Genomic DNA, 13897 nt, shown 5'->3' on the forward strand with positions numbered 1-13897 from the left:
CCCCCCCTCTATCTTCTCCCCCCTCTATCTTTTCCCCCCTCATGTTCCCCCCCTCTCTCGTCTCCCCCCACTATCTTCCCCCCCCACTGTCTTCTCCCCCCCTCTATCTTCCCCCCTCTATCTTCCCCCCCATCTTCTCCCCCCTCTATATTCCCCCCCATGTTCCCCCCTCTATCTTCCCCCCCTCTGTCTTCTGCCCCCCTCTATCTCCCCCCCTCTGTCTTCTGCCCCCCTCTATCTCCCCCCCTCTATCTTCTCTCCCCCCTCTATCTTCTCTCCCCCCTCTATCTTCTCCCCCCATCTTCTCCCTCCTCTATCTTCTCCCCCTCTATCTTCTCCCCCCTCTATGTTCCCTCCTCTCTCTCCTCCCCCCTCTATCTTCTCCCCCCCCTCTATCTTCTCCCCCCCCAATCTTCTCCCCCCCATCTTCTCCCCCCTCTATCTTCTCCCCCCCCATCTTCCCCTCCCTCTATCTTTTCCCCCCCTCTATCTTCTCACCCCCTCTATCTTCTCCCCCCTCCATCTCCCTCTCTCCCCACCTCCATCTCCCCCCCTCCATCTCCCTTCTTGCCTCCCTTTCTCCTTTCCCCTCTCCCCTCCTGGAATGATTTGCTCACTTACTAATGAATATGAATCAGGAGTCAGTCTTAGAAAAGATCGTATCCTCGTTTGTCCCTACTGCTGCCATTTTTACAGGCAGACTGTGTTGATGTCTCATTAGCCATTAGCAGAACGATTTTGTGACACTGTGTGACACGCTGCTGCAGGACCATGTGCCCTGAATTCATGTGCTGCTGTGTTGTGTTTTCAATGCAGACATATCAAGTTGACCTGAAGCCCAATGGGTCGGAAATCATGGTAACAAACGAGAACAAGCGGGAGTACATTGAGTAAGTGTTCTCCGGAAGCGCTGCTGCCGTAGGAAGCGCAGCTGTTCCTGTCCCAGAACCGACCCCGCTGCGCTCGCTGCAGTTGGTGCCGCAGCACAGCAGCAGAGACCCTTTACACTAAATCCTGTTGTTACGTTGTTCATACGCCCTCCTCACAAAGTCTGAATTTATACCTTTCCCATGAGTCACGCGCCGCGGGGCTGGGGTTGCTGACCGACCACGTGTGGATTTGCTCATCCCGTGGGCTTCCCTGCAGGAACTGGGGAACCTGTATGCGATTCCGCATGGAGAACTGCACCTTGTTCTCTGTCACCCCAACTGCCGTCGCGGTGGAACAAGAACACATTGCTGCTTTTACCATTCTTTTTCATTATTTTGCACGCAATATATTTGCACTCCCAGCTCTTTAATTTTTCACTTGTGTCTTTTTTTCAGTATTAAGATGCACAATATTAGACATCATAAACTTTTTAAATCTCCATCACCTCAGTACCGTGCAGAAAGGAAAAGCTCTTGGCAACGCGTGGTCGGTCAGGTTTACACCCAGATAACTGTTGTGGCTGGTTACCGGATTTTCTGACTTTACAGTCAATGCTGGTGTGTGCTCATTTGGAAATGATTAATGCAACAGTTACAATTTTATTCTTGTGTCGTACCATCCAAGCGATGACTTCTCACGCGTATGTAGCACTTACGTGATACCACAGATGTCGTGTAGATCACGGAGCAGCATTGCCGAACAGAGTATCGGGTGATGTGTGCGCATTACTTTCCTGTGCAGCGTTTGCTGCAGCAGCAAAGGCAGGCAGATAAACTGACTCACTAGCTGCTCGTGTCCTGAGGTGGCTGGCACTGAAACACGAGCCTTTTCCTTTGATACTGCACGTTTTTGTGTATCTAGTTATTTATAGGCAGTTTGTTATATCGAATTACATCTATCCTCAAATTTTGTAGACTGTTAATTAGTCAGAGGTCTGAAGAACAGAATGTGTAATTATTTAGGCAACAGCAATGACAGCACCCAGAGCGGAGGCTCCGGCTTCCTGGGGTGCGTGTCCAGAGGACGCGGGGTGACCGGCGCCTCAGCGGCCCCGCGGCATCGCCCCCCCGGCTCTGGAGAACACGGAGCGCGTGCGGCTTGTGTCCCGTGCCAGAGCCACCACTTCCATCAGCCACACGAGATCAATGCGCGCAGCTACGCAGACGCTGCTCAGAGCGGCCGGAGGCGCTGAGGGTGCAGCCGGGAACCTGGAACTCTGAGGGGTGGAAACGTGGGAGCAGCGAGGTTGCGGGTTCTGTTGAGAATACTCACGTGTTCTGTTGGTTTCCTGCAGCCTGGTCATCCAGTGGAGGTTCGTCAACAGAGTTCAGAAGCAGATGAACGCGTTTTTGGAGGTAAGGTGCTTTACCTGCTGGGCTTTTTCCCAAAACTATGGTTTTTTAATGCAGACTTGTTACACGAGTGTGTGCATTAAGGGGTGGGGAGCTCTGCAGAACCGCACTAATTCTGGGATGATCTTATGATCTCAGTTTCACCTTGTATAAGAACATATCATCTTGCCCTGGTAAGAATAAGGTCATTCTCTTTCAAGTTTAAATTGGGTGATTCATTTCTAAACCCAAAGATCCAGTTAGATAAAACTTAATTTTCCGTGATATGATAATTCTAACTTTGCTGTTCTTTCTCTTAGGGATTCACAGAACTTCTTCCTATTGATCTGATTAAAATTTTTGATGAAAATGAACTAGAGGTGAGTTTGTTGAATTGAAATCCACAAACAACAGATTCATAATGCTCATCACAACAAGATGCCTTATGTTCTAGGCTCATCGTAAGTGAATTTGCTGACAAAGATGCTTTGCTTGTAGCTGGAAATGATATTTTTCTCCCTAATTACTAAATCTATAGATGACCTGAAAGCACCAGAGATGGTAATTACCCAGCGAGGCGCTGAGCGTGTGCAGGTGTGAGGAGCCCTCTGAGCCGGCAGCAGCCGGGCCGTGCCGGAGCCCGGCGCAGCGCGGGGGGGCGCAGGCGCCTCCTCCGGAACAGCCTGCGAGCGGCTCCCCAGGAGCAGCGCGGCTCCCTCTGCGGGCACCGCGGCGGGCGTGACCTTGTTTGCCTGATTAAGTGTCCAGGATAAGGCGATCCCGTCTTCAATTAACACCCTAACAATTTACCTCCCTGTGCAGTTACTGATGTGTGGCCTTGGCGATGTTGATGTTAACGACTGGAGACAACACACGATCTACAAAAATGGATACTGCCCCAATCATCCCGTTATCCAGTGGTTCTGGAAGGTAATAGTGGTTTATCACATATGCTTCCCCAGCTATTCCAAAAAGTCATAGTTACTGTGTTGTTTGTGGAGCCCGTTACATGTCTGTTACAGTCCGATACAGACAACTTACTCGGGTTTTGTTTTTAACAACGGTCTCTACAGCCGTGGCCGTGAAAAGGCAGTGACGCGTGTGTTTGTCAACAGGCCGTTCTCCTGATGGATGCGGAGAAGCGGATCCGGTTGCTGCAGTTTGTCACCGGGACGTCCCGCGTGCCTATGAACGGCTTTGCTGAACTCTACGGTGAGCTCCCCTCCCGCCGCCCCGCGAACTCGTGTTTAACCAGCGTTCGGTCTGGGAGTGTTCATGTCCGGGTTACTCCTTGTGCATTATGTGCACTGCATGCAAAGGTAGTCAGATAAACTTAACAAGCTAACTGGACCTGGAACAATAACCACATTCCTATTTCCTTCAGCGTAGTTTTAATTAAGAGAGTTTGTACCGGATGAAAAGTCTAGCCTACAATTTATGCACGCGTTTAACTTTTAAAATAATACTTAGGTAGTCACTTGATATTTCATATGACACTTGTTTTCACCCAGGTTCAAACGGGCCTCAGCTGTTTACAATAGAGCAATGGGGAAGTCCCGATAAGCTGCCCAGAGCTCACACATGGTAAGTCCTCCAAGCACGAAGTTACACGGCTTTTCGGGATTGTTGTGCTGCCAGGAAAGGGACAACTGCCTGACGCTTTAATGCTATTTGATCATATTCCAAGTAACCCTTTCAACTCAGGACTTCTAGTAACTCCTTATGTGTGCTAGAGAGAAGAAATAGCTATTTCCCACTTTATCTTACACTACGTTTGAAGAAATTGCTACCCCTCTATACCAAATGCTAGCTATCATATTTGAAGTGCTATGGTAGCCTGCAAACTGGGAAAAGCACTGGGCTATTAAACTGACATTCTGACACACGGAAGTAATTTGAATCCCTCCTGCGAGGAGCCTTTTCCCCGTGTCACAGCCCTAAGAGTCTGTTCGCGTGAGGTACCTGCGGCACGGTCACGGTCCGGTGCGGCGGGTGCAGCGCGGCCCAGGACGCGCTGTGGCTGCAGAGTCCCCGGGTGTCGCGGACATGTCACGCCTGTCCCTCCCACCAAACTCCTCATGGCTTCCCAGGGCCTTGTGCCTTAGGAAAAATGTAAAAGTTTTGTTAGAACAAACACACCAAACCAGCCCTACCACGTTCCAGAACCCACCTGTCCTCCTGATGTTTCAATTCCCCGTTAGACTTCGGCTAGATTTTACAGGACCTTTCCGAGACCTTCTTTTGGCTGTTCCGTCTCGCTCCCAGAGGGCAGAGCGTCTGTCCCACAAATTCACGCCACCTCTGCACAACCAGCCTTTTGACAGAGACGTTTTCAGTCACTAACAGCCGGTGGGGCTTTTCTGTTTGTTTGGGGTTTTTCCCTTCCCAAATGTAACAAATTCCCCTTCCCGCCAGGCGCTGTTTGTGGAGGCCGAGCCGCCCGGCAGCGCTGGGCTCGGCGCCACCGCGGCCACCGCGAGCACCAGCTCGGTTTGCACAGGACCGGGCAGCCACTGCACCTGAGGACAATAAGACACATCCTCTGCTAGGGCCCCAAATCAGTTAATGCTTCCTTTGTCTTTAAATTTGTGTGTTTTTCAGTGAATAATTAAACGGTTCTTTTCCTCCTACATTTCAGCTTTAATCGCCTAGACTTACCTCTTTATGAATCTTTTGAAGATCTGCGAGAGAAGCTGCTCATGGCAGTTGAAAATGCTCAAGGATTTGAAGGAGTGGATTAAACCGCCGCCTTTTTCGCCCTTCAAGCAAGTTCCGCGTGCACTTTGGCGCTTGCCGAGGGACCGGGTGGCTCTGGCGGGTTCACGGAGCAAACCCTGGGTGCCGCTGCCCCGCGGCTCCGCCACCGGGACTCTGACCACATTTCAGCAGGACTTACTCTATTTATGTTGTGCCTCTGTAGGCAAAGCCCTTAATAAATATTTTACCTAATTTCTAATGACAATGAATGGAATTAATAATTTTACAGGTATAGTATTACAACTCATGTTTACTTTTTAATTGATTTAGACATTTTCAGATTTTGTTTCATTGCAATTAAATATCATGTACTTGGAAAAATGAGCATTTTTCTTAATTTCATACCAGACTCGCTGCCAGTGTCCTTTCTGCAGAACACAGCTGAGCCCCACGTTCCCCAGCCATTAAGCAAGCAGGAGCAAGCTGTGTTGGAAATAAGCTCTACGTGGGCCGTGTGTGGAGAGCAACTCTTCTCATTGAGCACAGAGATAGTTCTGTATCCAGAATTATGGACTGGATGTTGCATTTTTGTATAAATATTAGAATAGTTACCAGTCAGGGGAGAATCATACCATGGCATGCCAAATCCCATGCTCAATAAAGAAATTGCCTCATTATTGCTAATATTTACGTGTACTATAAAGCATTTTGGGGTAGGGTTGGCATTAACCATTCTAGGAAAATATGCTTAACCCTCTCATTACCTTTGTACAGTGATTCTTTTATCCCTTCCTCTTTACTGTTTGCAATGGAGGCATTCTGAATGAAACCTGGCACTGTGTGATTTGGCACTATGGAAAACAGAGCTGTTTGTCTCCTATCTGTATGCATTTGCTGATGATATCTAAGTAACAATGGGGTTTGGTTTGTTTCTAACTGCACCCACTCTAAAGGCACTTTATGTACCACATGGAAATCATATCTGGTTTTTATCATAAACATCAATGTGATTCTATTCCTTTTCACTGCACATGTCTTTCTGGTGCAATATCTATCAATTGTGAATTTGGCTGCTGCTGATGTATAAAAGAAACAAACAGATGTAGAGCTGAGCCTGCAGACTTGTTCTCAGCAATTGTTTGGTGATTTATTTTTTACTTAATCACAAAGATTTATTTAATATACACTACTATCTAATCAATTTTGTTACCTATGACATGTTGCATGCTTAAACTATACTGTCAGAGTTGCATCTCTTTTGTGACAGATTAAAAGTGAAAGATTTGTATCTGACGGGCTGAAGTTAATGATGCCAGCAGCACCAGAGCCGCAGCCGTTTAACGCTCAGTGTGGACAGGCTTTCCCCAGAACCCCTGCAGTGCTCCTGAAGCAAGATGCCCCGTGCCAAATCCAATCCTGGGCTCCTCGCCGGAGCGCTTCCGGCCGGGCAGGAGCAGGAGCCCCGAGCAGAAACGTTCCGCCGTGCTCGCGCACTAACGCAGCTTGAGCACTAACAGGTGTGTGGGCAAGGCTGCTCTGGGACGTGAACACAGGCAAAGATTCCTTTGCTGCTGAGTTTCCTGGCGTTCCTTTGACCTTTCACATGAGATGAGAGCCCAAACACGAGGAAATGGCCCGTATCTGAGAGAGCAAGGTAACAAGTGTTTCCACGCACCTTCAGTGTGCAGTAAGCGAGGAGCAGAGTCAGCGGCGCCAGCTGTGCGGAGTCGCAGAGGAGAGGGAGTGTGTGGTGCAGAGCGCTCGCTGCACGGCCGCGGTGCTGTCCCTGGGTCCGAGCTGCGGCTGCGCTGTCCGGCCGGGACGCCTCCTGGGCCTCCAGCTGCACTCAAGGCATCGGTCTAGGAAAAAAGGGTAGCGAAGTGTCATTCACCTCCAACATCTAAACCACAAAGCAGGGGGACTTGCACCCCAGCGTTGTGCCTTTCTTCGCACAGCACACACCCCAGAACAGCCCAACAGCCTTTCTGAAGGGCCTGTTCAGCTGCTTATTTTTGCTAATAAATGGCAATCCCAAAGGTGGTACTTAAACCTGTACTTGCTTGCTACTAAAAAGCAGGAAAAAAAAAGGTCCATTACTGGATTGGACATCTTAATTAAAAATAGAAGAAAACTAATGTACATTTTAAAACATGCTTTTGTATTTAAAATTAGAACAACAAAGAAAACCCCTGCAGCCTTCACCCACCTGTTAGGGCGCTGCACTAAGTAATGCACATTTGAAATGCACAGGACGCTTATCAAACTGGAATCTAATGATATGAATGCCACACACCCGCCGCCCTGTCCCGCGCACCAGCGGCTGTTTGTCCAGGCTCCTTCTCCACTGACGTGGCGGGTGGTTTTTCCCTTTTCTAAATGGTTTTCACCCACGCCTGGTGCTCTCCCAGCTGCGCAGCACGCGGTTCGCCCGCAGCGCAGCGCGGTGCGTCTGCGCCGCAGCGGCTCCAGGCGGCCCGGAGCGTCGGCGCAGAGAGCAGCCCTGCTGTGCTCGGTGCTGCTGAACGAGGGCTACGTTAAACAGCAGCATTAACATTTCCAAACGTGCACAAGTGTCAAACATTCCAGAGTAAATTCACACTGATTTTTTGGGTCTGTTTTTTGTTAAATCACCTCCTATACTAGATGGCTCTTCGAAATTATGCTAAACTACCTTAAAATTCATTTTAAAAGTACAACTCATAAATAATGCTCATTTTCACAATTAATGCAGTTTAACCTGTGATTAGATTTGATACACTGTGGGGGAAGGATTTCTTTATAGACAAATGTCATTTTTTTTCCGTTTATTTTCTGAAGAGCAGTGAAAGAAATTGTAGTTTGTTTTCCTGACAGCGAAAGCTCAATGTGACAAAATGAAGTTGTTGTAATGAAATGATGCAACTTAATTAAATATTTAATAAAGAATTTAGAAGCTACAGCAGTTTATACTTGGCCCACGCTCCCGCCCCCCCCTCTCCCTTAGCGATTCACACCCGCCACAGGTTTCAGATTCCCCCGATCCTCACTGCGTGCACGGAACAGTCACTCATACACCTTTTCAGCTGAATAAAACGTGTTCCTGAGAAAAAATCCCACTGGCCACTGGTGCACAAGCACCTGCAGAGGGCAACTTGATGAGGATTTGAGCAATTAACACAAGGACAGTGGTTGCGCAGCGTTCTCTGGTGCCAGCAGAGCAAACACACAACGTGCACCTCAGCGCCCGAGCGGATCCCCCGTCACTATCCTACACCAAGAGCTGCAGTGCTCCCGCAGGCTCCCGCGGGACCTTCCGGAACGATGCGATTCTGCAGGGACCGCACAAAGCCCACAGTCAAACACCTGTCCTGAACGCCACACCTGAAACACCTGTGAATGTTCTGTCACTCTTAGTGCACATTTTCTATGACTTTTCTGCAGCCCACAATAACGTACAAACTACAAACAAAATACTTGCAACCAAGTGAACTTGTTTAACAATACAAGTCTGCCTGTTGGGAAATTTGGGTTGATCTTCAGTGTTACAATTCTGATGTAGCGCTAAGAACAACGTCCTGCTAACAGCAATGGAACTAATGTTGTATTTTCTGTTCTCAGTGGGAATGCCTGATTTAAATATAAACCAAACCAGCACCAGCGAAGACCCCACAGAAAACCCTGCCTCACGTTTCTGCCCAAAGAGCCCCCTCGGTGAGCACGGTGCGCCTCCCCGGCCGCCAGCGGCGCTGTGGAGCTGCGGGCGGACCCGCTGCCGGTGCCCCCGCAGCATCCGGCTGGGACAAACTGCCTCCCGCCCCGAAGCAAACCCACCCGAGCCCCACGTCCGCGTGTCACATCCCGCATGCCACCTCTGCAGCCACTCGCTAAGGAAAAAACCTGCGCTATCCACGTTAATTCCCGCTCTTTTTTACGCTTACCGTCATTAACAAAAACAACCCATACACCAGATCAAATTAAAGGCCCAGCTGGACAAGATCCCAACAGAACAGGCCAGGAGGCGCCAAGAGCCGCGCGCCCAGCGAAGGCGCTTCGAACAGCAGGGCCGAGCAGCTCCAGCGGGGGTGACGGGCTCTCTGCACATCAACAGCCATAGAATCGATATATTTAAACACAGTTTCCTGCACCATGGGAAATTCCAGCATTAGCAGCAGTCTGAGCACAGTGTCTATGGTCATTTTCCCTTGTCCGCAGAACGGCGGGGCAGCCAGACCCTGCACCCAGTGAATGCCAATGCCCAGAAATTCATTCTGTGTACTAGGACATTAATCAAGTAGGGATAACACAGCAGAGCAACTGTGCATGTGAGAATTACAGCTATTGTTGAATACTTAGTTATAACTCACGAGAACTTGGGCATTGAAAACCTACTGGCAATCATGGCTGAAATACCATTAAAAACCAGAGCCGAGCTCTGCTCCAGCAACCTTCCGAGGTTCAAACCCGCCCGAATGACAAGCTCAGTTTTGGGCTTTTCTTCCACTGCAAAGTAACTCCACACACGAGCCCCTGTCAGTCCGTGGACAGGCCCCCGGTTTGCTTGGCACCCCCACAGGAACGGCTCCCGCACAGGGCCCAGAGACAACCGTCTCTTGGTCATCCCCGGTGACTCTCCCCAGGCTGTGACTGAGAGCCTTGCTCCAGTTCCATTTATTCTTGCTCAAACGCATCTGCAGTTTTCACCCCATTTATATTGTGCCGTTTGCTCTGGTTGATTCATCAGCTTTACAGATTAAACTTGAAAGTCTAAAGTGTAATAAAATACAATTAAAAAGAGAAACTCGTCACAAACATAAAGAAATCTCTTCTCTTCTACCCTGACAGCCTTTCAATGTGATGCGTCTGGCTTATTTTTTCAAATTCACATATCTTTTTCAGCGGTGTAGTAATTTACCACAATGCGTTGCAAATAACCTGGTTGAAACATCTACCATTTCCAGCAAGTTACACTGTGCAACTGCACAAGGTATAAGCACAACTTCATTTTTGCCGCTTATGTGCGGAAAACGGTGGGACGAACGCAGAGCTTGTTCCGCCATTTCGGAGCGACTGCTCCATTTTGACACGCGGCTGCCCGCACCCCTGCGCGGCTGCGGACGTGCCACACAGGTTACTGTATGGGCTCCCAAAGCCCCTTTTCACCCCGCGGGCTCCCACCGCTACCGCATCAGCCAGAGGACACGACCTCCCTGCAAAATCAGCTTTTAAACACACGGTAAACTTTGAACCCTGGCCTGAAGTTAAAGAATAACAGAGATGGACGCTAAATCAATGCTCAGCAAATATTAGTCGCATGCAGTGGACAGATGCTTCTCTGCTGTACCTCTAAATATTTCAGTGTGATGCAGAACGTATCTTTAGTTTAATAAGGGTTTCTTTACACGGAACAATAACAAAAAACCTACACGCTTGGAAGCAGCTAGATGTTAATATTTTGTGCGAGTCCAGGCATTTCCTTCCTCCGCAGCCCATGGAACCGAGGGCCGCCTGTCCCCACCACTGCCAACACTTCCCCTGCCATCCCAGAACCCTCCTTCACTGCATCGCTTTCCTGCTGTGAACAACAGCAATTCAAAGCACTTCAGAGGGCACTTATAAAATATTCACCATGGTTAGGAAGCGACGGTTTCTTAGATTTTGTACTGAATGACAGTTCCATCTACAGCAGCCTCTATGGAAACATTTCTGGTACGGATCCTGCACCTTCTGCCCACACCAAGGCAGCAGGACCACGAGAGCGCGGCAGCACCAGGCACCCGCGGGCACGGCCCCGCGCCCCTGCTCCACAGACCCGGAAAGCCAGAGCCCTCACACCGACCAGCGCCGACGGCACGGCACCAGCGCCGACGGCACGGCACCAGCGCCGACGGCACGGCACCAGCGCCGACGGCACGGCACCAGCGCCGACGGCACGGCACCAGCGCCGACGGCACGGCACCAGCGCCGACGGCACGGCACCAGCGCCGACGGCACGGCACCAGCGCCGACGGCACGGCACCAGCGCCAGCCGCATTGCAGAGACCCGAGATCATCTGACTGGCACGGCAGCTCTAAGTTCATCTGCAGAAACAACTGTCATTAGGTTTTCCTGTGGGACAGTTACCAATAAAAAACACCTTTTCTCTTTTTGGCCTCTCAGGCCAACGTGTAGATACACATACACATCTGTCTCACTATCTTTGTTTGCCTGCAGCCGCCCGTGCCCCGGGGCCGGAGTCCAACGACCAGGGCCCGTCCTCCGGTCACCCATCGCGTGTCCTGTTTGCTCTGCTCTCCCTGTCCCATTGGCGGGCAACGGTGGGAGGGGAACACCACCCAGAAACCCAGACAGGGGCTCAGCAAAACCCTTCACACTGTGACATGTGAATTAGACCCTGAAACACATGGAAAAGCCCCTACAGATCATGAGAAACTCCTGGGCCTGGGTCGTGGAGACTGTCCCCCGCGGCCCAGCTGCAGCTCCGGAAAAGCCATTCCACCTCTGGCAGACACAACCCCCCGTGAAGCAGCCTGCCCTCTCTGGGTGCCAGGGCACTCTCCAGGTTTGGGAGGCATGGTTTCTCCATACAAAAGCATTCCAACTCTTTCCCAGTACCATACTTCTTCTTTCCCCGCTAACTTTTACACTTCAGTATAGCCTGTCAGACATGCTATAAGGTCCACAAGGTACATACACTCATGATGTCTGGCTAACAGCACATACGTTCATTCATGAGGTATAGCTAACAAGATCAAAACAATCTTTAAACGGTCACACCAACAGTTTCAATAGGCCAATCAAATGAACTTGTTCAAATGCTCATCCATGGAACACAAGGTCCTCTGGACTGAAAAATTTACCCTAAAATAGCTGAATTAAAGAAGCACAGAGAGAACGTTGATTTTTATTAAAAATTAGGGACACAGTCCAATACCCGTCACTTCACTAGGTGCTGGATCAGAGAGCTCAAATAAGCAACACATATCACCCCTCAGTACTGCGTGCCGATTTCTTCTCTTGTCCTCATGCCCCAACACACAAACCACAAACCAACCCAACCACCCACTGCAAACCACACAAACCTTCATGCAAATAAAAAGTATCATTATTATAAATAACACTTTAAAAGCACTATTTTTAATTGTAATTCAAACTGCATGATCTCCAGCCGGCTCCAGAGCGCGGCAGAGCCGCCTGTCCCAGCAGCGTGGTACCTGCCCACGAACCCCAAATTAGCACGGGGCGTTTAAGAAGTGTCAAACACACTGAATCTTGCTACACCAGCCACTCAGTTTCATTAATTGCCCCAGAGCGTTTGCTCATCTACCTGAACTTAAACCAGTGTGCTGGCTTACTGCTTACAGAGGGCTGATAAGAACGATTAATATTTAACATTCTCAAGTTCACGTACATGAAGTAGCTCCAACAAGCTATCCACAAGAATATCGTACCCCAAATCACCAGTCACACTGGAAACGCAGGTGCAATTCCCCAGCAGAAGGCACATTTCACAACATTAAAACACAGGTCCCTCTCTGCACCAGGGCACACCCGTTCACACACTGTCAGTCTGCTGAGGGCCAGTGACAACCCTGCTATCCCAGAGGCACCAAAACCAGCCCCCGGCTCCTACAACCCACCAGCCTCCAGCAGCTGGGGCTGAACCCGCACCGGGCGCTGGCACCGCAGCCGGGGCTGCTGAGAACCAGCCCTGCCAGGCACCCAGAACCACAGCCCTGCCCAGTGACAGAACCCGCACCGGGCGCTGGCACCGCAGCCGGGGCTGCTGAGAACCAGCCCTGCCAGGCACCCAGAACCGCAGCCCTGCCCAGTGACAGAACCCGCACCGGGCGCTGGCACCGCAGCGGGTGCCGCTGAGAACCAGCCCTGCCAGGCACCCAGAACCGCAGCCCTGCCCAGTGACAGAACCCGCACTGGGCGCTGGCACCGCAGCGGGTGCTGCTGAGAACCAGCCCTGCCAGGCACCCAGAACCGCAGCCCTGCCAGGCACCCAGAACCGCAGCCCTGCCCAGTGACAGAACCCGCACCGGGCGCTGGCACCGCAGCCCCGTCCCATCCCACGTCCCAGCAGAGCCCCGGCAGGCCAGTAATGTTTAACAGCCGTGCCGGTGCCACCCTTGCACAGCACAGCCGCACCACGGACACCGCGACGGATCCTCGTGTCAGCGTGAAAAGAGCAGCTCGCGGCCACAGCAAATAACCCACCGCCCCGGGACACAGATTCAGCCCGCTGCACGTGCTGCTCTGCTGTGTCCACTCAGAGTAAGTTTGCTCAGAAGACAAAGCAGTTTTCAGGAGCATTCTAGAACAGCAGGTGAGTTCTACATTTCATTTCATACAGAATCTATCCCGCAAACTTTTTTTAATTTAGTAAGCAGAGAGAATATTTTCTGAATCCCTGAATGAGCCTTGAAAGGAAATCATGTGAAATTACTGCAAATTACATGTTTGAGTCCTCACCTGAACATGAAAATAACTCATTTTTACTTGATCTTTATATGAACTCAAGTCTGCGTTCTACTTCATAAAAGTAAAAATTAATTCACTGAGATTACTATTAATAAAAGAAGAACAGCATGTGCTTAACTGACTACCAATACAACCAAAAACCAGCCAGAGGTTGGAAAGTGTTGTTTCAGTGCCAGGAGAAAGCTTTAGCTTTTAAAATAAACAAGCAAACAATCCCAAACAAAATTCAGGCTTCTGTAGATAAAAACGATTCCTCTGAGACTAAACAGACGCGTAAACGCTCAGAACACAGAGCCAATGGCAGCTTAGACAGACGCCGCAGCGCATCACGGGGCTATCGACGGCCACGAAACACATCCCCACGGGGTCACTATGGACCAACGCAGCAGATGCCCTGGTCCAAAACCAAAAATTACCGAAACACCTCAGCAGTATCTCCAAATAAAAACATTCTCAAGGCGGATATTTAGAG

At 50.1% G+C, this 13897-nt stretch overlaps 2 protein-coding genes across 2 annotated transcripts in view; one reads left to right on the forward strand and one right to left on the reverse strand.

The window, feature by feature from the left end:
• NEDD4L (NEDD4 like E3 ubiquitin protein ligase) overlaps positions 1-6246 on the forward strand; it is a 116010-nt gene extending 109764 nt beyond the window's left edge. The window contains 7 exon segments of the mRNA XM_082075043.1: positions 817-890; positions 2225-2285; positions 2582-2641; positions 3084-3191; positions 3377-3473; positions 3773-3845; positions 4900-6246. Coding sequence (XP_081931169.1) covers positions 817-890; positions 2225-2285; positions 2582-2641; positions 3084-3191; positions 3377-3473; positions 3773-3845; positions 4900-5002 — 576 coding nt within the window. The 3' untranslated portion in view covers positions 5003-6246.
• Positions 6247-6383: 137 nt separating this feature from the next.
• Positions 6384-13897, reverse strand: part of ALPK2 (alpha kinase 2) — a 49318-nt gene continuing 41804 nt past the window's right edge. The window contains exon 10 of the mRNA XM_082075042.1: positions 6384-6817. Coding sequence (XP_081931168.1) covers positions 6805-6817 — 13 coding nt within the window. The 3' untranslated portion in view covers positions 6384-6804. The remainder of the gene's footprint in view (positions 6818-13897) is intronic.

Source organism: Streptopelia decaocto (genome assembly GCF_964273445.1).
Source record: "Streptopelia decaocto genome assembly, chromosome: Z".
Classification (NCBI taxonomy): domain Eukaryota; kingdom Metazoa; phylum Chordata; class Aves; order Columbiformes; family Columbidae; genus Streptopelia; species Streptopelia decaocto.